The sequence below is a fragment of the Thermobia domestica genome, chromosome 4 (assembly GCF_964235325.1).
Source record: "Thermobia domestica chromosome 4, izTheDome1.hap1.1, whole genome shotgun sequence".
NCBI lineage: Eukaryota > Metazoa > Arthropoda > Insecta > Zygentoma > Lepismatidae > Thermobia > Thermobia domestica.
The window spans coordinates 6564471-6591082 of NC_137457.1; the positions used below are offsets into that span (position 1 = coordinate 6564471).

The 26612-nt window shown below is 32.6% G+C and overlaps 1 protein-coding gene across 1 annotated transcript in view; it reads left to right on the forward strand.

The window, feature by feature from the left end:
- Window positions 1–496: 496 nt before the first annotated feature.
- The window catches only part of LOC145683694 (uncharacterized), a 110486-nt gene continuing 84370 nt past the window's right edge, over window positions 497–26612 (forward strand). The window contains exons 1-6 of the mRNA XM_081755065.1: window positions 497–662; window positions 2389–2449; window positions 5324–5368; window positions 8698–9084; window positions 12963–13130; window positions 17494–17664. Of these exons, the coding sequence (XP_081611191.1) occupies window positions 621–662; window positions 2389–2449; window positions 5324–5368; window positions 8698–9084; window positions 12963–13130; window positions 17494–17664 (874 nt within the window). The 5' untranslated portion in view covers window positions 497–620. The remainder of the gene's footprint in view (window positions 663–2388; window positions 2450–5323; window positions 5369–8697; window positions 9085–12962; window positions 13131–17493; window positions 17665–26612) is intronic.

Here is a 26612-nt window from a genome sequence, read left to right on the forward strand (position 1 = left end):
TTACTTAGATAATTTTTACTTTTTCGCTTTCAAGTGATATGATAAAAACCATAGAAGATTGCAGTAAATGTTAACATTATATCGCCTGTCATTTATGTTAACCCGCCCCGCTTCGCTGCGGTCATGCGGGTTGCATATAAATACGTTTATTTTTACCTATGATGAATAACTAACAAAGGATTTGTACGTTATGGACACTTGAATGGTCAATTATCTCAAGACACTGGTAATTAAAAATTAAAGTGATATGATAAAAACCATCTAGGGTCCAAATCCTAATAACCCCCCAAAAATAAAAGAAATTGGTTCAGCCGTATTAGCGTGATGAGGGAACAAAGGATTTTGTACGTTCTCTTTTATATATAAGATTATTATTGTGATAAAGAACAAGACAATGGTGTTTGTTTCTGGATATTAACAACAATATTTCTCAAAATACTATATTAAAAAGATCATATTTAAGAAAAACATAATGTGATAAATCGCGTAACAAATCATACAATTTCTTATTACAATGACAGTATTCACTCATGTGATACGTTTACAAACTGAACTCTGAAGAATGAAGGAATTCTCTTTATACCAATGAAGATGATAAGACATTATACTTGGCTAACAAAATGAAATGTCAAATCTTATGTATTTCAATTTTTATCTTAAAGGTAGGTATGTGTTTAATCTTAATTGAAATAGAGAGTATATATTATAACTTACAGTTTTAATTATAGTAAATATTTACAAATATTTACACATTGTTAAATTGCATTTATATATATATCCTAAGGAAGACTGACATATGGAAGAATATGCAAATATGTTTGTACTTCTGAACAGATCCCTTTTAAAATTCTTAAAAGAGGAAAAATTTCATTGGTTAAGTATTGCTTCATTGTTGTATCTACTGAAAATTAAATAGTTAGTACCAAAAGATATGATATTACACAGCGAGTGTAATCCTCGAGAATTCAATTTGCGCATCCTATATGGTATATGAACCTCCAAGTTTTAAAATACCAAAACTAAAGTGATTCGTACTTCGTACAGAAAAAAAACTTGCGAAAACGTCCAAAAAATCTTTTTGAAGTACTGTTCTACTATCTACACTCTTTCAGAAAAAGCACGAAATACTTAATTCAGTAAAGAAGTTGTTAAAAATACACACAGAGACATAAACTTTGTACAAGAAATTCAAAAGTAGATAGTAGGATAAAATACTAAGGAACGTTAAAAAGGTTAAACATGCTTTCAAATATTTCTAATTAGGGAAAATGTAAAAACTTCAAATAAAATATAAACATAAATAAAGTATAACTAATATACTGAAGTACCAATATTTTATCCTGAAACAAAGGTACAAATATTCCCATCCTTAAATAGGATAAAAAGCGCAACTTGCTACTTGAATCTTCTGTACAGATTCAGTGCAAAGATGTCGTTGCATAATACTTGTATACAATTTGCTGTGTAGAAATTACTTTTGATCATAATCTCATTGATATCAGCCTGACATTTAAGTGAAGCTAAATAATAGTTTCTCTAACCCGGAGTTCAAATAAACAGAGGAGATAAAATGGTATCTTAGCTTGTGGAGCCCAAAATTACGTTTCTGATTTAGTTATTTAAGATAAATAAAATAGTATCAGAATGAGAAAATGAAAGTGTATTTAGAAACTCTTTATAGGTAAACACAATTTAAAACACTTTGTAAGTTTGCTGGTGCTATCAAATAAAATAATTATTATAATTAACATTTTAAAATTGAAACCTAAGAAAATAACACACAAAGAGTGAAAAAAGTGCCTAACTGGACCGACCGGGTCCTCCGACATTTCATGCCTATGTGTTAGCCACTACGCCACCCAGCGCAATTCCCAGAACAATCACTCACTCTCTCACTCTTGAGGTCGGTGCTCTCCACTCGGATCAAGTGGGTTGCATCACAGACCACTGCTGTGCTTGGACAATCCCTATGTCCATATATGGAGCATCTATGACGGTTGTGATTTTATATATATATCAATGAAACGAACAGGGTAGCGTAGTGGTTAAAGCATCGGCACGGTATGCCGTAAATCCCGGGTTAATGTTCCCGTCCAGTCAGTCACCTTTTCCCTCTTTGTGTGTTATATGATTCACATCTACAGAGAATCTGGTGTGTGTAAGAAATACATTGTCCTCTCTTACACTGACTTATACCAGAGAAAATACTTAATAGTTATCTTTGACGAAGGTAATAGATAAGTCACCGATACACACAATAAGTAAAATTTGAGGCATATGTTTTATTGTGATCTTGTAAACAGCTATTGATTAGAAGATCGGTGGATTTCCTTTACATTAAACCTCTAATCTACATTAAAATTATAGTATGCTGTTTTCCTTTTAAAGATTTCTACAAGTAGAGGACAAATATATGACGATTATGGAGAAAACATTAATGATAACATAGGTAAGCAATTTAGGCAATTTGAACTGAATTTTAAAATACTAAAATAAAATCTAGCTATAGGAAACGCAAATTATAGATAACATGTATTACAGTTTCGGCAATATCCTATAGTTCTTATTTAACATATTGCTTGTGTGCATGGCATGTGTGATGAAGGCAGTAAATATTGCTAACTCTAACACAGATTATTAATAATAACTCTCTGTTTTGTTCACATTTTGCTTTCATGGGAAATATACGTAGTTTCAAAGCTAGAATAAGCAATATTCAGTTAAAATCTTCTAGTGATTGTTATACTTCTAATAACGCAGAAAATGTATTATGGAAACAAGTTTTACCTACCTAATAAAGACAATACATTCAGTTGATCATTGCAGCTACCTTAGAACTTAAAATGTCAAGCAAAAAGAAGCAAGGATGGTAAGAAATACATAGATAAATGTTAATAGGTTTACCTCATGCGCATGAATTACACGTTAGGTAATGGAAAGAACTATGAAATGTTTTAGCCCTAAACAAGTTTAGTACCTTCCTCATCTTTGTATTTTAATCCGTTGGTTACGTAAATGCTTCCTGGTTTCATACATGCTTTTGTCTCCGACTATACAAGGGTTCTTAAGTAAAAATTCATTTTAATGTATTTTATTTTCTATATACTCGACAAAAAAGAGTTAATATATTTTTTGTGAATAACACTAAAACTCTTTCTTTGTGTTGGTAAATATTGATGAGAAACAAAATTTCTTTAATTAATTATGTCTTTGCACATTAACAGAAACCCTCACTCCCCTCCGTTGTAAATTTATCTTAGGCTTGTGACGCTTATTAAGTTCACGTCTCGATTTATCTATTTACAGAATCCATCAAATATTATTCTTGTAACTTATTGTAATGTTAAATATTGGTCTCCATATAATACATTTAGCCGAGTTAAGAATTAACATTATTCAATAATGTGCTTTCCATCTATATGAACTCATGCATCGTCTTGCAGTGTTGCAAGTGAATTAGACGACGGTATTAGAGTTATAACCAGAGGTATTTAAATATTTTTGTAACGTATAAAGTTAATTATCTTCAGTAACTGAAATTCTTCGTATGTAAGTTACAAATTTTGTAATTATTTGGAACTGAAACACTTCACAAAGATATTTAATACTTTATCGGACTATATTACTAGCCAAATTTTAAAAAAATCATTCACATTATTTCAATTCCATTAACGCCATTTATTGTTCGTTAAGGCATTTATTCCGAAGTTGGTCGTCCGTCTAGTTTTGGACAAGAAACGTAATAACAGCTACGAAAATTTAAAACTCATCAATTTTTAGGAACACTTTAAAAGGGTATAATAGGTATGGTAGGGTAGGACAGAGTAGAGTAGGTAGGGATAAGTAGGGTAGGGTTAGTTTAGGGTTGTGGAAGTTTTGACCTATTTTGTTAAAATTAATGAAATGTAGTTTCTCGTCTCTGAATAAAAATACCCAATGGAGCGTCTCTGTACACTTGCAGTCGTGTTTACAATACAAGTACGCGTTACTTTCCCGGAATCCAACCATGCGGTAACCTTGCACGAAGTATTTCCTTCCGTTTGAAAAATAGTTCCATGTTTATAACAGCTTATAAAAGAAATAAATACAACTTCCGCTCCCCTTACATATTATAAAGCACACAAACAAGCAAATTATCCACGTCATCCGGGTAGATTTTTTAAATTTTGCTAGAAATGGACGATTAACTTTGAAACTTAACCTGTTTGTTTATTGCATACAGTCAATATGATTAAATGGAAGAAAGGAAAAGATGACTTAAGTCTTACAATGTTCTTGCACTTTAATATTATTGTCTTTTTACTTACTTGATAGTCAACAGAAATAAAATGTAACCCCTTTAAGAAATATTTCTATCATATAACGAATATGAATTCATCTTATGATAAATAACATATTTAAGTCGTTGTCAGCAAAATTTTTGTGAGCATATTATTGGGTATACACAACTAGAAAAAACTTTGTATCTAATAGAAGGAGTGTTCTTCTTTCCCTCCAACTATTATTTGATATTGGAGTATTTTCCTTTTTTTATTACTGTGTATTTTTATAGTAAGTAGGCCTAATTTGTTTCAAGAGAAAAGCTATTTGTTTGTTTATTCTATACCATCAATTTTCACACCTTTAGATTTTTTCTTGTTGACAGTTCACACACTTCCTAGTTGGGGTTATGTTTAGTTGAAGGGGTCCAGAAGTATGTACAAAATAGAAGATTTACAGGAAAAATAAGTTAAAATAACGGAATTGTAATTGATTTCAATGTCATTTAAGAATTGAATCGTATTAGATATTGCAGAAATGACAAATGGAAATTCCTGTAGATACTATATGTGTTTACCGGAAGCGCACATAAATGAATATGAATATAAATATGAAAGTATTTAGCCCTAACCAAACCTGAACTAACCTAATCTTAAGAGAAATAAGCGAAATTTTGTCATTTTTTCGAAAATAAGGCTATACCCCTTTAACTAAACATAGGCCCGTAGTTGAACCACTTATTTTCGAAGAATGGTGTACGTCGGCCACAACACTAAAATTAATATAAAGTTGTAGTTATTCTTAAACGATAATTCCTCATTAGGAACTTGGAGTAACTTAAATATATGCTACGTTATTTTACAATATATTTTCTTAATGTAAGCTCAGAAAGTTAATGAGTATACATTGCTAATAAATTTTATAACTTTCGAGAGCGATAACATTTTAGGAAAATTCAAACTTTATAAAAATCATGTTAGATGTTTAATAAATTTTCACATTGCTAAAATAATTTTGAGTAAGAATTTGATTTTCTTCCACTTTGTGTCATTCTTTTATGCAGATAATTTATTTCAAGTCGATATTCTACCTGCACAAACTCAGTACAGTAAGTATTATAGCTGAAAACAAGTAATATTATCTATAATTCACAGAGCACAATACGCATTATCATAATTTCAGAGTACGATATGTACTAATAAAATTCACAGCACTATTAGAGGTAAGAGTGCACTTGTGCAGAACAATCATAGGAACCAATACAAGAAATAGCAATATGAGCAATTACACTCTATTATTTTTAACAAAATGGATCCAAACTTCCCTAACCCTAAGCCAACCCGACCCTACCCTACTTATTAATACCTTGCGTCATGTCAACAATGTGACGAATTCACTTGCTCTGCACCAAGTGCACTCTTGCCCTATTAGATTTTACAGAACACATTAAGCAATACCAGAATTCATGGAATACTAAAGCAACATTAGAATTCAGAGTGCACAATATCTACAATCAGAATTCATGGCAAAGTATGCACTAATAAATTTCTCAGCACTCAGTAAGCAATATTAGGGCCCTGGTGTTGTTTTGGAAGACTAGCAGATAAAATTGAATACTTTGCATGAAAAGACATACGAGCTGCTACCCAGAATTTTTGGGACTGGTGCTGAAATCTGGAAAGTAGCAGTAGTAGAGTTTTCCACCGATAGGTGGCAAGACTAGCATATCTGATGAGTGAGAGTGCACAGTTTCATGCAGCTGGGTCGCTGTGTTGAGTTTTCACAGTGCTTTTCATGATACTCTGTGAGTGGTGTGTGGCGATTTTACGATGGCTCCGAGAATAGAACAGCGTGTGTGTATAAAATTCTGTGCGAATCTCCGGAAAAGTGTTACGGAGACCTTTGCCATGATTCAACAAGTGTTTGGGGAACAATGCTTGGTTCAGTGCCGGCCGTACAGACATCGGGGACGATGCCCACACTGGAAGGTCCGTTAACCGGCACAACACCAGACATTGTTGCCAACCTTCAACAATTGGTTCGTGAGGATCGACGTCGAACCATTCACAACGTTGCTGATGAAGTGGGAATTGGTTACGGGACATGACAACGAATTTTGACTGTTGGCAGAAATTTTGCGGCAACACGATCCATGCCCAATTCAACAATCCAAATTCGTTGTCATGTCCCGTAACCAATTCCCACTTCATCAGCAAGGTCGTGAATGGTTCGATGTCGATCCTTACGAACCAATTGTTGAAGTTCGGCAACAATGTCTGGCGTTATTCGGCTAATGGGCCTTCCAGTGTGGGCATCGTCTCAGATGTTTGTACGGCCGGCACTGAACCAAGCATTGTTTCCCAAACACTTGTTGAATCATGGCAAAGGTCTCCGTAACACTTTTCCGGAGATTCGCACAGAATTTGATACACACGCGCTGTTCTATTTTCGGATCCATCGTAAAATCGCCACACACCACACACAGAGTATCATAAAAAGCACTGGAAACTCAACACAGCAACCCTGCTACATGAAACTGTCCACTCTCACTCATCAGATATGCTAGTCGTGCCATCTATCGGTGTAAAGCTCCACTACTACTACTTTCCATATGGCAGCATCAGTCCCGACAATTCTGGATAGCACCTCGTATTTATAACGAACAAATTTCTGCAGGCGACAGAGTTAAACACAAAGTAATACAGCTATATTTTACGTTTAGAAGTATAGGGTCACTAGTGTAAAATCATTAAAAGTTCTTTACAACGAAGAAAATAACCGAGTGCATAGAAAGATGACTCTATTAGATGATATTTTCCATCTGTATTTTCAGAGTATTTCTGTACGGTGTAGAGAGGCTGTATTTTATGTTTACAAGTCTAGCATTACTACTGAATGAAACCATGAAGGTGCTATTGAAACTCATATCATTATCAAACCCACTTCTTTTCAATGCTCTTATTGAAGCGTCTGCTCCCTTTGGACGCACCCCCTCGTTAATGCGTGGGCCCGCCAGCTTTGCCCTATTCTACTCAGTTAAATAGCATTCATGCATTTTAGTGGTTACCTAGGATAAATTACTTTGTTTTTGGCACTGTTTTTATACCATACATTTGGAAGCCGTATTTATACGCGAATTGTAAAATAATTGTAACTTTTTAACAATTACTTTTGGTGGCTCCATTAAATTTTATCTATGCCAAGTGATATTCTTTCATATGGGAAAACTTTTTAGAGAAAATAAGAAAGAAATGAAAATAAGTGAAAGAATGGTTTCGAGTAGTTCACACAAAGTAAACCTGCACGAATATTAGAATTCGCATGATACAGTAGACCCTATCACTATTTGAATTCAAGAGCATAATATGCACTAATAAAATTCCTCATTGCACAATTAGCAATATTAATGTTGAGAGAAGCCATAAATACTACTAGAATTATGAATAAGCTCTATTAGAATTCACAGACACATTCAGTATTATTAGAATTGAGAAGGTACAGTAATCACCATTAACATTCTTAAACGATATTAATGAAGAAGCACAGTGGTTTAGTTGTTGAATTTTCACTTCTGGAAGCAAAGTTTTCTTGTTTAATTCTCAATCACACAACGAACAACCTCGTGTGTATGATGTTTTAAGAGAAATTACGTCATTTCTTCCTATTACCTTCATTCTACCAGCTCTTTCGTATCATCATTATCACCTGTCCGTTTAAATCAAAGGATATTAACCGGTGGTCAAATTCAAAATTTTAATTTCTTTTCAAAAGATTCATGATAAATTGAATTTCGAATATTATGATCGGAACACATAATGCAACTTTTAAAACATTAGCTGAAAATCCTGTCTTTCTCACGGTTTATGGAAAATATTTGAAAAGCTTGCTTTAAATATTTTTCCTCTCCTTAGAATATAAATTTGAGTGAAAAATAAAATGATAAAAAATAAAATGATACGAAGTTACAAACATAGTTACTATCATCTCTCTCTCTCTCTCTCTCTCTCTCTCTCTATATATATATATATATATATATATATATATATATATATATATATATATATATATATATATATATATATATATATATATATATATATATATATATATATTCTTTGTCGTGCATAATCGTATGAAATTAAAAAAAAAATTTTTGACGTGTCACGGTATATTGTGGAAAATGATTTCTCTACTCATTTTTAATTGCTTTTGCGTAGTGGCCAATTTCGGTTTTGTACAGTACAATGACCCCAACGAAATATCTGACGAATTCTTGTCTTAATTTTATTTAAGATCTTTATATGTGTAAGCTTCTTTTCTCCCTAAAAGTTATTTTTGCCATTCCTCTCTATCATTTCATTTTTAGTTTCAATTTTCTGATCATAATGGTTAATAAATTATATTAAATTCATTCGTACTGTTTCTGTTTTATTCCAGTGGATGATTCGGTTGACATAAACGATGTGCCAGTTGAATACATTCGAGCACATACCGATACACGTATTCAGGAAGATTTACTAAGAACTCCAATTGGGACACGAAGCATGGTCACCTACTTTCCTAAACGAGAGAGTGAAGATGTATTTGATTTTGGAGGCCAAGACTCAACGTCCAACAAATCGCCTGAAAATGCTTCTCAACAATCTCCACAAGTGGAAATTATTCTTCCAAGAACACCGTTTCACAAATATCTTCGACAAGTTAATGATTCTACGGACGGAAGTGCAGTGGACAACAGTACCAGTAACACAAATAATAATATATTTTTTAATGAAGCTTATATCCAAGAAGAAGGCGGGGCTTACCCATTACCATTTGATCAAGGTATTGCCAAATGTTTAGAATTAGTCTTTCAGATACTATTTTCATGAGGCATAGTTGAGTGGTTCAATTTTCAGTTAATGGTTAGCTAAAGAAAGAACACTAGATTTATCTATAACATAATTTAGAAGTAACTTTTTTTTTTATTTTGATGTTATAGCATATGATACATTGAAAATGTTCGTTCTAATTTGGTTAAGTTTAAGTCTTAGAAAGAACCGCAGCGGTCTTCCTAAACGCTTCCAGTGACACGGGTAGAGAAAACTAAATACATGGATATTGGTTGGGATCATCATATTGCAAATTATGGATGGATTAAAATATCAAATAATACTTTTGTAAAGTGGATATTTTCAAATATTTAGGATAAATATTAACAAATCAAAATCATATTCACCAAGAAATTAAATGTCAACTAAAAGCGGGAAATTCGTGTTATTATTAAGTTCAGAATCTTTTGTCGTCGCGAATTCTGTCGAGGAATTTGAAGCTTAAAATATAAAACGATAATCATGCCTGTTCTTCTGTATGTTTGCGAAACATGGTCGCTTACTCTGTGGGAAGAACGTAGACTCAAAGTATTTGAGAACAGGATCTTGAGGCGAATATTCGGACCCAAGAGAAACGGGAATGGGGAATGGCGGAAACTTCATAACGAGGAATTACATAATATAGTATATTGTTTACGAAACATTGTTAGGGTCAAGTTTAGGAGACTCAACTGGACAGATCACGTAGCCTGATTGGACAAAAGCAGCAATGCTTTCAAGGTTTTAACTGGAAATCTAATAGGCAAACGCCACTAAGGGAAACCTAGGCAAATATGAAATGACAATATTAAGATGTATCTGGCAGAAATAGGAATACAAAGCAGAAACGTTAGCCAGTCGGCAAAGCACAAAAATTAGTGCAGAGTTTTTGTGAACGCAACATTGAAACTCCGCGTTCCATAGGCCATAGAATTACTTAGTTACTTAGCGTTCTTTTTCCAGATCAATGCTGTATGAGACGTGGGTTAAGAGTTCAAGTTGGAATCTGTTGCATTTTAATACAACTAATATTCTACCAGAAATCAAGGATGGAATCACATACAATAAATATATACATGATAGCCTCTACACAACCAGGGACAGCTTACTGAAGATACATTGGAACTTTAAATATAATATTTAATTACTTTTTTGGTGGGAGCTTAAGTGGTTCAGGTCCTACGTTAGCTGCATGTCTACGTCTCATAGAACGTCGCTGATGAACGGGATGCTAGGATCAAATAAAATCCAACCCAATAATAATCATTTATAATCAATGCATTTGAGCCTATTGAACAACACAAAAGTTATCTAAGAGAAGTGTATGAATTCGAGCTACGTAAGAAAAGGGTGGAATTACAAAATTGTTAAAACTAACTACGGAAATAGTTTGCAACCGTATTGATGTGCATCAGTTTAAGGTTAGTTTAAAGGGACAAGTTTTGCCGATAGATATCACTACAGTCTTCATATCTCTCTCATGTATGTTTTACCTTTCACGAAAATTCACGATTTCTCTTACAAATTTCAACCTAAAGATTCCAATTTTTTAGAGAAGGAACTTCATAACCTATCGAAGGCAACAATCCATGCCGATTTTTTATTTAGAATTTTCTTCATTGATGAAATGGTTTGTTTGTTGAAAGGGATATCCAAACCTTTAACAATATAACTGTTTGAACAATGAAGGAAATTCTAAATAAGAAATCGGCACGGATTGTTGCTTTCGACAGGTTATGAAGTTCCTTCTCCAAAAATTTGAAGTCTGTACGTTAAAATTTGTAAGAGAAAGTGTAAATTTTCGTGAAAGGTAAAAAATACACGAGAGAGATACGAAGACTGTACTGACATCTATTGGCAAAACTTGTCCCTTTACACCAACCTTAAGGTGAAAAGCATGGGCAAAATTAGGAATTGTCTGCTGGGGGTAGACTTTTTGGTCGGTCTCGGACCTGTGGAATACTTCCTAGACGAGTCTGGAGTTAATATGAATAACTCAACTTTTGTCAAAAAGTTGTGACGGGACAATGTTCCCCCATGTTTATTATGATGTTGTATAGTCCCATCCTGTAAGTGTGAATCAATCCGAGTTATGGGTAAGATTCTATGTTTAAGAGCCTAACATACTAAAAATGAAACCAAGTTTACCATTTTTTTTTGCTTGGTTTTCATAAGTAAAAGCAGATAATGAAATGCAACTTACCACAATCATAGATAATGTTATTCTACAACAGAAAGCATGAACCGGAAGAATTTTCAGTGTTGCCAACCATAGAAATAATACGTGTTGCCAGAATGACATTTCCCCTAAAATTTAAGTTAAGGCAGCATCTAGAGGAACGAACTCAATTGCATTTGAGTACGTATCATGTTGTGTTGGAATGCTGTGAACTACATTTTAAATAACAGTTGTATTTAGTTTGTAATAGATAAAATCGTTTCAACATACAGTTATTAAAATTAAATAATGATGGTCAGGCCAATAACCTAACATCTGTATATTTTATGCTTGTGGCCAAACCGAGCTGGAAATTTACGAAGTGTGCAGAAAGTAGGTACCGTTTTGAAAAAAAGCATACTAAAACATGTTTGTTTAAGCCAAATTTATTTTTACATGAAAGAACACACGTTAAACTATATTTGGGCAGTTTCCACGAATGTTTAAACATTTGTCACAGCTCGTGACCAATTTGTCCAAACTTTCCTCAACGGAACATCCCGTCAGTGTCCGGCAAGTGCGCGCCGTTTCGTTTGTACGTCACCTAAGCTCTAGTGTCGACGCTTTGCGCATACGCGCTACTTTCACTGGTTCATTGCCTCTCCACCGACATCAGTGCGGTTGAGTTGTCGCGAATGTACTGTGCCAGGTGATCGTTTACAATGCTTAAAACAATTGCTGAACCCGCCCACTAGGGGGATTCGCTCTGTTATCCGGTTTTTGAATGCAGAGAACCTTAAGCCGGCCGAAATTCATCGTCAAATTGTAGAGACTTACGGTGAAAGTGCAATGACTGAAGGATTGGTGGGAAAGTGAGTGTAGCCGTCATATCAAATTTTAAAATTTGGATATATCTAGAGAGTTTCATTAATGTATCCCATATAATGGACCACTATATATATACTCCCAACGTAATAAACCATTATTAAAAACGAATTTTGAGCTGAAAAATCATCAAAAATATATTTTTGACACTTTTCTTACCGAGAAAACTGAACATGATGAATCACAAGGCACATACTGTGGTCCTATATTACAATGCGAAATTTTAAAATTTGGTAATTTCCAAAATTTAAGGTTAGGACTGATACATACCTCCCGAAATTTTAAAGGACGGAATTTAATGTACCTTTATCCTAGACCTTTCTAGTGGTCCATAATGTAATAAACTAACATTGAAAAGGTGGATCCTTGAGGTCGAAAACATTCCAAATTTACAGCTTGTTTATAGTAATTTATGCCCATGAAAGAAACAAGATGGATCACGAGGTACATAATATAGTCTTATACTACCATATCATGGCAGTTTCCGAAATTTAACGGCCAATTACATGTAGAGACAATGTTGTTAGTTTTAAGCCTATCGTTTCCTACTCCTAAGCCTAGTTCTGTGTTATTCAGAAAGTTATGTTTCTTCTCATCAGAAGGTCTCATAAATTTCCAGTCAGGTTGACTTTGGAAGATCTTATCTCACTATGGGACATTCTGTTAAATTGGATACACGCTAGACAACTCGGGACTTTTGGGAAATCCAAAGGACGCCATGTGAAAATATTCTACCTTTTGGGTTTGGAACCAATGATGTATGAAATAAAGATATAGTATTTTAAAGATTACTCTCTCTTTTGTTTCAGCTCCAATTGCCACCGAAAGACAACCAATAAATAACATAACGCCCGTTGTCTATGGAGATATTATTATTATGAATAAGGTACGATATATTCCAATTGAGTATCTGGCAGAACTTCCAACCGGAGGAATACAACATGTCTTCGTGCTTGGACCTGCGGATCAGTACTTGGGTAATACCATTTGTATACAAGATTAGACACTTTTTTTCTTAACGCAGTATACTCTCAATAGTCCAGCTACTTTGCCTATCAAAGATGTATATATTTGTCACCTATAACAGGATTACTGTCTCAATTACAATAGGTTTACAAAAATTAAAGTACATAGAACATATCTTAGTACATACATTATATGCATGTACTATAATAAAAATAAAATAAAACTAAAAGATAGAAGGAAAATAAAAAAGAAAGACTAGTAAATAAAAATAAAGTGAAATAAAATAAAGGAGGATATGCATTAGATTGGCATTAGTGTAAAGAAAAAGAAAATCATACATCTATAACATAATAGAAGAAAAGAGCAATATTCCAATAATCATCTGACACACCTCTTATCTAATGTTTGTTTTAACAATTTCAAACATAAAGTGTATGACAGAGAAAGATCAATCAATCCCTGGACTTTTTTTACATACATTATTATAATTCCACCAAATTCGAATTAGCGGAGAATTCATATGCGTAGAAGTTCTAGATTTCACTTAAAATAGCGTTCTAGTCCTTAAGTTGATTTTGATGGTATTAAAATTTAGCATACTTATGCATTCATGATTATCTATAATACCATTCACCAATTTAAATTAAGAAAATCAATTGAGATATTTCCCTTCATGTAGTTAATGGTGAATATTTAAAATGTCTAATAATTTATTGTAAGAAACTCTCACAGGAATTCACCCTGTACATTTTAAAATACAAATATCGTAAAAACTTGTTTTGTATTCTTTCAATATTTCTTTCATGTTGTTTATAGTAAGGAGTTCATACTATTGACTTATACTCTAACTTTCTACGTACTAAGCTATTAAACAAAACCGCACAAGCTCTTATGTTAGTAAATTCTTTTGTATTTCTAATTAAAAATCCTAAAGATTTCTATGCCTCACTAATCAGTTTATGTATATGCTGATTAAAGAATCTATAAGGACACCTAAATCATTTACGTGTCTTACTCTTTGTATTATTATATTATTTATCAAGTAATTGGAATATAGTTGGGTTACCTTTCTCAAGAACGTTATTACCGAACATTTATTTATATTAAAAGGCAATTTATTGTCAATACACCATCTGTAGCAGCTATCTAAATCCATTTGTAACTTGAGCACATCATTGTTGTTCTTTATTTCTTTATACAGTTTCATGTCGTCTACATACAACAAACTTTTGGAGTATTTTATAACTCGAGGATAAATAACAGAAAAAAGTAATGGTCCAAGATTTGAACCTTGTACTACACCAGAGAATAATGTGACGAACTTAATTGATTCTATGATACATACTGTACTCTATGTTTAAGGTACCATACAACTAATGCCAATAATTTGTATGATAATTCAAAGGAAGGTAATTTCTCTAGTAACAAATTATGATTGGGTCTATCAAAGCCTTTGCAAAGTCCGTATATATAGTATCAACCGTGAAATTATTATTTGTTGAATCTGAGATGTTTTGAATAAATATAATTAAGTTGGTCACAGTTTAACATCCTGGATAAAATTCGTGTTGAAATACGATTTAACATTATTAAAAGTTTCTTTAAAAAATTATGTGCTCAAATATTTTAGCCGGAGTTGATGTAAGTGATATTAGCTTACAATTTTCAATTAAGTTTGTATTATCTATTTTCAGAATAGGACAAACTTTACTGACTTTCCATAATTTAGGAAATGTTGACGTTTTCAATAATAAATTAAAAATATAATATAAAGCTACAATTAAAATATCACCACAACCATTGAATACATATCTAGGAATTGAGCCTGGACTACTTGCCTTGGATGGCTTTAGCTTTTTAATGGATTCTTTAATTTCATGTTAAGTTACAAAATCAATTGTTAAATTCTGAGAGACTTTCATAGTACTTATATTAGGAATAACGTAAAAAGAAGATTATGAAGTATATACACTTCGAAAATACCGCGCAAAACCGTCTGCTATATCCCTGTAAGAATTCAACTTTTGGTTATTGTAAAACATACATTTACAAAATTATTATTTTTCTTGGATTTAATAGAGTTCCAGAAACATTTAGAATTCTAATTTAGAGTATCTTCAGTTTGTAGTATATAACTTGTACGTATGTTCAGTATACTTTTAGCTGCTTACGAAGTTTAATAAATTTATTGTATTTATACTCCGATTAAGTTTTATGTTTCCTATAATAACCTTCTTCCTTGAGAATGATAATAATTTCATGGGTAAGTGCATTTTTAATTAATCTTTTCTTAGGTACGTATCTATCAATAACACAATTAATAACTTCATAGAAGAGATTCACAACCTTATCAACGTTATTGGAGTTAGTTACTTCATTCTAATTTTTTTCTGTAATGATTTATGTAAATTGAAAAAGTTTTACTGTATTCATATACAATAATATGACTTGGTTTAATAGTGAACTCAGAGCTCTTAATATAAATTAGACAAATTAATGTGTGATGATGATTATCTTCAGGTAATAAAGGAAAAATACACTTAGAGACATTTAAACCTCCTTCGAAATAAAAAAGAACTAAATCCAAAGTTTTCCATTCCTATTTCTCACTGTATTGAATAATTGCAAAGTAATTAATAAGAAGAAATTGGCTAACGAAACACAAATCAAAGTACCGAGCAACAAATCATAATCAAAATCGGTAATTTCTGGACTATTGAAATCATCGAAAATTAGTAAGATATTGTGCTGAATATCCTTAACCTGCTCGATTTTTGAAGAAGTTCTTGATATTTATAAACTTTTGTTTTAGGTGGAAAATAAACTACAATTCTATAAAATGATTTATGCGCTATTGCCAATTTTATGAACAGTATTTCAATTGTAGCAATAGTCATTGAAATATTTTCAACAACAAAATCCTTGAAGACAGCAATCAATACGACACCCCCAGTTCTGTTTTGTCTGTCCTGTCGATACACATTATACCTATGATCTATAAATTTACTATTATATATTCCGTCACATAGCCAGGATTCAGTTAATAATATAACATCAAAATCATTAGCAGCGATACTCGAATATATGTCACTCAGCTTGGATCTTAAACGTCTTACATTTTGATAAATAAATGAAAGGTCACGCTTATCATTAACAATCATTACAACAAACTTTTACCTCCTCTACCGTACTGAGTGTGTATACGTATCACTTGACTTTTTCTTTAATTTAGTATTACCCGCATAATCAACCCAAATAAAATCGAAATTTTTCTCCTTTGTAACCTTCCTAACTTTCTTAAATACTAGCCTTCGATGCAGTGTTAAACTATGGTTTACATAGATAATTCCATCTGTTGTGTAATCAATATCTTTACAGTTTAGGTTTCTTTTAACTTTCCCTTTATTAACAATGCTATACTTGTCAGATCTTCTAACAAATTTTACTATATGCGGATCGGGTTGTTTTGGGGACTTTTTAGTCTGTGACAAGTATCTATCATCTATTATCTGTGATATTTAAATCCAAAGGAACATGAACTTTCTTTACGATTTCAACGACATCCTCATTGGGAAGGGCGGGAATACCATAAATTTTCAAAGTATTTCTTCTACCATATAGATAAAGATCATCTATCCCTGTTTTCAGTTTCTCTACCTGTCTTTTTACCTGTCTTTTTAATGATACATTTTTGCTTTTGAGTTCATCAATGAAATTCATACACTTCACTAGTTCTTCATTTTGACTTCTTAATAATTTAGAATTTTCATCTAATTTTTCATGGGCTAGATTTAATGACTTGCAAAGATCTTCCTCTAATTTCCTATTCATCATTTCAAAATCGTCAACCTCTTGTTTTATAAAAAGCAATAATTCGTATACTTCGTTTAACGACTGTTATTAATCAATAGTTACTGTAGGGTTATCACCTGTCATTGACTTGCGTCTTGATTTTTCACAATTTTTACACCGCCACGAGGAATCAGATGACCGTAAATATTTCATCTTTTCTTCTTTAAGATCAACATGAACACTATGCAATATATTATTGCATTAACCACATTTCACTTTTAAGTTAATGTTTTGTTGAGGAACGGGTTTCAAGCATTTGCTACAAATTCCCATACTGAAGTTTTTATTGTCCACTAAACTTGTTATGAAATGCTGGCTATGGTGATGGCAAAGAATATTAAATCAATATCTAACTGTTTTAGCTCATGAGTAGAAATAATGAATATGTATGACTAATACAATGTTACTCTAGATTACTCTAGATTTATTATGATATACTAATTGAATATTACATAAAAGTATAATTGCAACACATTCTATTGTATATTTCTGAAGAACTGATGTACATTTCTTCTATTTTAGATGAATTGGCTCATCAGAAAGCAGTGCCACGTATTTTTAAACAAGAGGTGTATGGAACACCCTTCTTACTTAATGGAGTACGAGTCATACCTCATGTACTATCTGAATACAATTTTCTACGTCACCTGAGGAAATTTATGTTACACATGATGCCGGAAGTTGTATACCTTGGTAAGAGAATGTTCGTTTACGGACACCTTATTTACAGTCCAAAATTAGCTATGTATTCTTAAAGGCAAAAAGCTTGAGTTTAAGTGTAAGAACATTTCATTAAACTGACCACGTATGATAACCAAGTTATTTTTTAAGATGAAACAAATATAAAATTAAACATTAATCATTGCTTTCATTGTAACACTAGCAAGGGGCAAAACGCAGTAGGGTTAATGATATATTGCTCAAATCTATAACTTTAAACATTCCTTACATATAGACTTTTTAAAAGTATAATATTGTCAAGAAATTTTTGTATATGATTTAGTTCTAAACTAAAAGGATATGCTTAAGGTTAAATTATGATATGCAGTTTTCGAACAAAATATGAAATATGTAATGGCACTAAAAACTATCCAATTCGTAGCCAATCTGATACAGTTTTATTCTTCGACAACATAATATTTATTGATTTCTGTATTAAATATGCAAAATATACACGCTTAATAAGCAAACTATACATGTTTATATCTTTAAGTGAAGGTATAAACAATCAAAATTGTCAATTGAGAATTATTTTTTTTCAAGTCATATTTAACATTTTTGAAGCTTCTTCAATGTCAATTAGTGTTGTAAAAAAGTTTTTTTTTTCTGTGAAGTTTTTTTCAATAAAAAACCGTTCTTTTTCATGTTTTTTTTCAAATGTCTGTTTTTTTTTCTGGCAAATATTATTTAATGATTTACGTTGCAGATTATTGAAACAACCAACAGAACTTGAGTCGAAGCTCTCGTAACTTACAAATCTTTTGTTATTTTGCACCTAAATACTAGCAAAATTGTGTGATTATTCCTTTCGGCCCCAGGTCATTTTTGGCGTTTTCCTACATTTCCAGTTAGTGACTTATTGCTCAAAAACCATTCATTCGATTGATATGGTTAAGGCCTTGTTTTTTAGAAAATGGATGTGACTAGTTTTTGGTGTAAGTTGCATTTCAGTGTTGCCAATGGGTGGAAAACTATTGAGAGAAATGTAGGGGTGAAAATTTACAAAAAATTCCCTAACCGAATTTCAAAATTGTTTGTATCTAGTACCACTCCTGCTATATGGGTTCAAATCACCTAAAAGAATCTTTGGTGTGTTGGCAAGGTACAGTGAAATCCTGAAGTTGCTTGCTTCCATCCAAAGAGGGAAAGAAAAAAATTCTGTCATACACATGAAATTTTGACACTTTTTACGCCTCACAAGCAAAAGTCAAATATGCCGGAGCTACAGCTTCTATAATTATCCTATTGAAACTTTTCCTATTATCCTATGATGCGTTCTGTAGGGCAAAAAGGAAGCTTTCAGGTAGTGGTACGTTTGTTTCAATGTAGCCAGTAAGAGGGTAATAATAGAGGGGAAAAAGGAAATTTTCCGAATTTTTCACATAAAAGCGGGAATTAATAGTTTTGCCTGGAAACACTGCCATCAGACAGATTAAAACTATCTAAATATAAACCTTAGTACTCCAAGAATATATCCTACAAGTATCATGGCGATATATAACAAAGTAAGAATAAAATTTAAAAAAAAATCTCATTCTACCTCAGAAATTCACCATTTTCTTACCATTTACAGAACATGGTTTATTATAAACCTCAACCGTACTTTCCCTAATTATTCTAGTGAAACTTTTTATAGTGTGCTGTGTAGGCTGAGGATGAGGCTGTTAGACACTGTTACGTTTGTTCGAATGTAGCCAACAAGAAGGAAATATTAGAAATAAAAAAGGGATTTTTTTTTCCGTGCCTAAAATCTGGAATTAAAATTTTCTGTAGCTGGCAACACTACTACCAGACACATAGAAACTATCTTAAAATAAGATTTGGTATCCCTCTAATATATCCTACAAGTATTGTGACGATATCTAATAAAGTAAGCATGTCAATAAAAAATATCTCATTCTACCTTTAAAAAAATCATAGTTATCTTCCCAATTAGCGAACAAGGTCTACTGTAAACCCCAACTGTACTTCCCCTAATTATCCTATTGAAACTTTCTATAGTGCGTTGTGTAGAGCAAAGACGAGACTTCCAGATACTGGTACGTTTGATTCGATATAGCCAACAAGAGGGAAATAATAGAGACAAAACAGATATTTTTTCCATAATTTCCCCCCTAAAATCTGGAATTAAAATTTTCTGTAGCTGGTAACACTGCTACCAGACAGACGTAAACTATCTTAAATTAAACATTGGTACACCACTAATATGTCCTACAAGTATTATGACGATATTTAAGGAACAAAACTTCTAATTCCCAAAAATATATTACGGTAAACAGAAAAGTAGGGAAAAACTATAAAAATCTAGGGTTGGAACCTAAAGACTAATTTTTCGTGCGTTCCCTAATTACGCCATTGTAACGATTTGTACTTGCGTTTGTTAAGTAAGTACAAATGTTCGATTGGCGTAAGTTGACTTGCACTCGGAAGTATAGGTACGGATTTATAAACAAAAATTTCTAAGTTTTGCCCAAATTTAGGAAAATTTTAATTTCCCTGATTTTCAACACTGCGCGCAGGCCCGTCCAATTGATGTCAACAGTTAGGTATTCATCCGATGTATCTACCTGGCAAGTCTTAAGGAGGTCTTTCTACAACGAAGGAAGCTACAGGGAAAAAAGAAGTAAAGGAAATTCGAAATCAGAAAATTCTCGAATTTTTGACTGGGGTGAAATTTGAGAAGGAAATTCGACACCAGAAGAAAAAAGTTAATATGATAAACTATAGTCCAACCATATTTTGCAAGAATAATATCCCGATATCTTAATTAGTGTCCACACAGGAGTGGGAGTGTATCCACACATTAGCTCTTAGGATTAAACAAATGACACACCCGTGTGTGCCACTTTGGCCACCTGGGCCACCGAGTATACATTTGATTATATTTTTTGACTACTAACTCGTGTTGTTGTTGTAGTCATGGGCGGCGATTAGGGGGGGCAAAGGGGGGCAGTTGCCCCCCACTTTTTTGGTGTACCCATTTGTGTATATAGTTTAATTTGGAAATGTAAAGTTTTTGTATGTATGTATGTTTATAGAAAAAAATGGTGCCATATAATATTCACTGTTGAGTGAGTACGTGATGGTTATCCCCCCGTGGAGTTAAGAAAGCTGCAGAAATTGCGTTTTAATTGCCACGGAAAATAACCCAAAAATTAACCTATTGCAACAGAACAATTTCAGCACTTTCACTTCTTATAAGGATTCAATATATTAATCAGCCGCTTTGAATTTTAAGACGTTCAAGAGCAAGGAATCAAATTTCTGTTTAAGAGTACAAATGGCTAGTATATACTTGCGTTGGTCTTGTCAATTTACTTAATAAAATATGAAATACGATATACGGTATTTTAACAAAAAAAGATAGTATCCTATTAGTTATACAACCTCCCGTCAAGTCGTTCCCCCCCACTTTTAACGTCCATTCGCCGCCACTGGTTGTAGTTATAGTTTCGACTAATAATAATATCGTTGTTGTAAACAATAACTTTATAAGGAAAATTTTCTCTCCTTTTTACTTCTTAGTTCCAACACTGTTGGTGAGAAATGCAGGGTGTTTCAAAATGAATTTTGGAGTTTTTAGTCTTCGTAGTACTTACTACATTTTACGTACAATAATAAGCAATGCATCAAGTAAAAGAGCACCTCAAACAGTCTTTGCTACAAGTGTTCAATGTGAGATTCATTCGTCACACAGCACACATCTAGTCGATAGGCGAGAAAGGCCCATAAAGTTTCTGCCATATGGCACAAAACACATTCAATTTAGGGGAGTCTCGTTTCAAGTGTATCATCTCCTGAGGATTTGCTGACGGCCAGATACAAACATTATGAGTGTTCACATTAGCTCTTAGGTGAAATGTCGATTTATCACTGAAGACCACACGATCCAGAAAATCTTGATTGTTATGCAGCAATATTTCACTTGCGAAATTGGCACGTAAACCGTAGTCTGTAGGCTTTAGACCTGTAGCAACTGCAAACGATAAGGACGTAGTTGCAAGCGTCTCCTTAATATTCTTCACACAGACCGTTGCACTGTACAGATTCAGTCTTTATTAAAACACAAAAAACTTTTTGCTCTCTAGTCTACATCTTTGCTGCTTGCTCTTTCTAACGGCAGACAGAAGAAACAATGCATGTACATGCGTGCGTACAAAACTGTTTGAGCTGCTCTTTCATTTGATATAATATTTATAATTGTCACTTAATTGTAATAGATACTACAAAGTTTCAAAACCCTAATATTAATTTTGAAACATCCTGCATTACTTCAAATTGTGTCATCCTATATTCATGTCTTGTATATGCATATCATCAGGGCCGGCCCTAGGCAATTTGTCGCCTCGTGCAATGACATAATTTGCCGGCTCCCACTTTCTCCAGAAAGAACAAATCTTACAAGTCATAATTTTAAGTATGCTACTCCAGCATGAACAACAAAGGTGAGGGTAAGTGCAGTTGCACTCAGAAAGGCTTAAATAGTTACTAAAAGTACAATCTCCTTGTGTCTGTTTTTCTCTTTAAATATTAATCTGTAATGTTAGTGGGAGATAAAGCAAACACAACTGCAGAGGAAAAATGGTAATCATTTTTACAGAATTCAATATCGAGCTTCAATCTCAATGTATCAGTTTGCAATTCCAATGCAACTTGCTCTTTTATCTTTATTTCTTGATTTTTCTTCTACATCTGTTAACATTAAAAAAAAAAAAAAAAAAAAAACTTGTTTCTATCTTCAATGATAAGGAACCTGTTTCTGACAAAAACAAGACTAGTTGTCATATCAAAACTGTGATAACTTACTAAATGGAACAGATATTCACTACTATTCGAGAATTGAATTTTTGCATTTGGCAACAATCAAGCAATTTGTGCTTGTGTTTATTCGACCATTTCCTTTAGCATTGTCCGTGTGGCCTTAAACTAATGCAACCTAAACATAATTTATGAATGTAGTATTCAAATAGAAGGTCAGCTTAGTAAATGTAACTACCATCATCATGAAGTCTGTTTCCAACAAGAAATATTTAATTTAAATAATATACTTATGACAGATTTTGCCGGACCATCCAAACTTGCCGCTCCACGCAAATGCACGTGTTGCATATATGGTAGAGCCGGCTCTGCATATCATACTGTATATCTTGTCGCCAAATTATTTACATATGACATTTAGAAAAATACTATTAGGCAAATTAGTATTAGTTTTTACCTTTAGACAAGTTATTTGAATTTTATACTGTTCGTGACATTATTTTCGTAATTAAAGGCCCGCTTTCACACACACACACAAAAATCATTTCTACTTTTATTTCTCAGTTGATATTGATGAATACTGCTGAAACCCGAATTGTTAATAGGTTATGTATTCATGTAAATTGTAAAATATTTGTAGCGTATCAGTATCTAGCGTTTAATTTATGTTGCATTTTACGGTGATTATACCTACATAAAAATATTTAATACTTAAATAGACGTAAGATGCATTACAAATGACTATTTGAAAAAAACGAAATTTAGAAAAAAAAGAGACAATGTTTTTTTCTAAAAAAACGTACATTTTTGAAAAAATACGAACGTTTTTTTTCTATTTACAACACTAATGTCAATAAATGTCATTTTGAAATTTTGAGGCAAGGAAGTGAACGATCAAAGTGGAAGTGGTATAAAGTATTTTTAGAAACTTAAAGCATATGTAAAATTTCCATGTCATATCTATGAGCACGTGTAGAATAAATGTCTGAAATTTCTAAAACTGAAGAAAGAGAAAAGAAAACTTACCTTAGAAATTTGCCGCCTAAAGCTATGTAACAGAGACATCGAAGTTCTAGGATATTCTCTCCGATGCTTTCACCAATTTTATATTTTAGAAGTTTGTCATATTTCTTTGTGACAAGATTTTGTTTAACCTCCTGCCATGCTTGATGAAAAAAAAAAAAAAAAACACGCGCATTTTATATTGTTCTTGATGAGTTAACACACATTCTCTTTTTCAGCTATACAAAGATGTTAAGGACGCAGAAATATGTTTTCTTTCTGTTATATACTGCCAAGTTCTACCGCCTGACAGAATGTAATATCAAATACATTCTGCTAGTTAACAATGAATTAATTAACATACTATTACAGAGCCATTAAACATATGTAATTGAAATCATATTTCTTTTTTCATATTTGCTGGTTTGTATTGTGTGTGCTCTAAAGTGTGTTGATGTATGAGGGTCATACAAAACTATCCAATCCTTTATATTCTTGCAAAAAAAAAAAAAAAAAAAAATGCCAAATAAAGAGTAAAATATGATCTATCGCACACCTCAAGTTTTAGAAAATAATGCAACAAAAGTGGCGCAGAGAAAAATGTAATCGCAGAAGTGTTTAATGATAACTTTTTTTTTTTTTTTTTTTTTTTTTTTACTGAGTGTTTTCATCGTGGATCACGAATTGTTTGGTGATGATATTTACCAACTGTACGGTATACGTTCAATTATTTTATTTATTATAAAACACCCTCTAGAAGATATGTGTTCCACTGAAACGCGTTTTTTTTTTTTATCAGAAGATAACCAGAAACATCTGCTTACAGTACATAATACTCTTTTGCAGTTTGACTGTGACAAACGCTAATAGAAAATTTAAGTTGTTTATTTTTTTATTCTTTTTCAATAATAGTTTGAGGAGGTGGAGGTGGAGTAGGCTCTTAAATATAGTTGCTCTTCCTGTTATTAACCAAGGGAGACTAGGATGTTGCCATATCAGATTTTAATTCATTTATTTACCTCTTAGTCATAAGTGTTGAAACTGACCAGGAATGCTTTTCAACTACAAATAATCTGAAAACTGATTTAGATAGCATATCAGAGGGTATAACATATTTCAAAATTATAACTGCTGATGGGAATGAATAATGAGTTTATGGCACAATAAAATTTGACAAAAGTGTTACCAAATCGATATGCACTTATTTAATTTCAAATGATACTATGTAAACTTATTACACAAGTGGAATGATTCGATAATTGCAAATAAAAATATATGTCTAACAGGCACCAGTGTTGGAAACTTTAAGAGCAATTTGGGTACATTGTTTGGTATTGCTTTAACCCATTGATAGCAAAGTACAGAGAAAAAATATAGTTTTCCATGAAAGTAAATTCAAATGGGACTATCCTAACTTCAAGCACAAAACTATGTAGAGTGACTCAATGGTGTTGTCAGAGGAAAGTATTTTTCAGTAAATTTGTAAAAAGTATTCCGAACGGAACAGTTTGCGAACCAATACAACACTTTCTTACTTTAAAATATTTCAGGCAAATAAGCCAGACAATAGCATATTAAATTAAACAAAATAATCATCAAATAATTGTTCCAGAAAGTAAGAGTAACATGAAAATTCACTAGTAAGAATTTCACTTCCATGACCTCCTGGTAGTGAAGTGATTAGCATACCGGGTTTCTTCGGGGCCGTGTTTAGGTTTCAAGTCCTCCAAACCAACTAATTTTTGGTTTTTAAGTTTGGTTTTACAATTAAAAAAGAATTAAAAACACATACAACGTAATATGTGTGCAAGTTTCACAAAACATGCAGATGAAGGTGTTTCTCTTTTCTGGGCACATGAACTGGATTATATGATGGGAACAAAACCTAATGTATCAATATACAAATTACTGGAACTCCCTGATGGTTTCCCTATTATCCTACAACAACATTTTTTTAATTAGTAATGTATTTAAGGTGATATCAAATAGTATGTAGAAGGTCATTATCGCCTATGTTCTCATTAAATAAACTCAATATAAAGTTTATCTATTTAAAAACAACAAATAGAAAATTTGATTTAGTTTACACTCAATCTCTTCCTGTTTCCCAGTCACTTACCTGTACGAATCTAGTCTTTACACTGGAAAATTACTTCTCTTTGTGATGTCTGAGAATATAGTATGTAACGTTTCTGTATGTTATGTACTGTGTCATTTGAAAATGTTATGTTTTATAAAACGCACACATGCATTATATTATCTTGCATGTGTATACATGTATTATATCATATACTTTTGAGGGCTCTAGACCACACACACACTAAAGATTCATAAGATAGCTAATTACAATCCTGGCTTTATTTAACTATAAGACATGTAGCTCCGATTTTAAGTATGAGAAATAATACATTGAATATGTGATTGGGTGACACTAGAGAACTACTGCTGCAGTTATGTGTAGTTCAGTATCAATGTCAAAAATATCAATTTGGTAGAATAAAAAACAGAACAGCGGTAAGAGCCAACTTTACCAGTTCTAATGTGTTATAACAAAATCGTAATTTTATAGTCGCCACGGCACTGATAAATGTTACTTTATGTACTGATGATAATTTACCAGTAATCTCAAATCAAGTATCATTGCTCACTCATGAGTGCATCGACAAAGCTATTCTCGTATCGATGGCCTGTTTGTTCTCTTCTGAGTTGAGTTGAGTTGATTTTGAGTTTAACGTCGCTTTCAGCAGCGAGGCTATGTGAGAAGGGACCTACTGATTACCGTGGAATCCGAACCACATGAGATCCTGTCGGAAATCGAACCCGTGTCCCTTACACCAAAGGCGCGTATGCTAACCGCTCATCCACGAAGGTGCTGTTGTTCTCTTCTGAATAAATAGCAATTTTGTTTCTTATTTTCCAGTCATACGAACACAGTTTTGTGTGACTGACTCGGCAATGCCTGCATATTTTCGATTGTTTCCTTGTTAATGGAATATGTTGTATATGAAGAAATTATGTATGTTTTTGTTTCTTTGTTGAGGAGAGATCATGTGATTGACCCACAACACGATTGAACGACAACAATTCAATAGCCAACTGATTTATACTAGCTTTGGTATCTTCAATAACTTACATTAAAAATACAAATCGCTGAGCAAAGC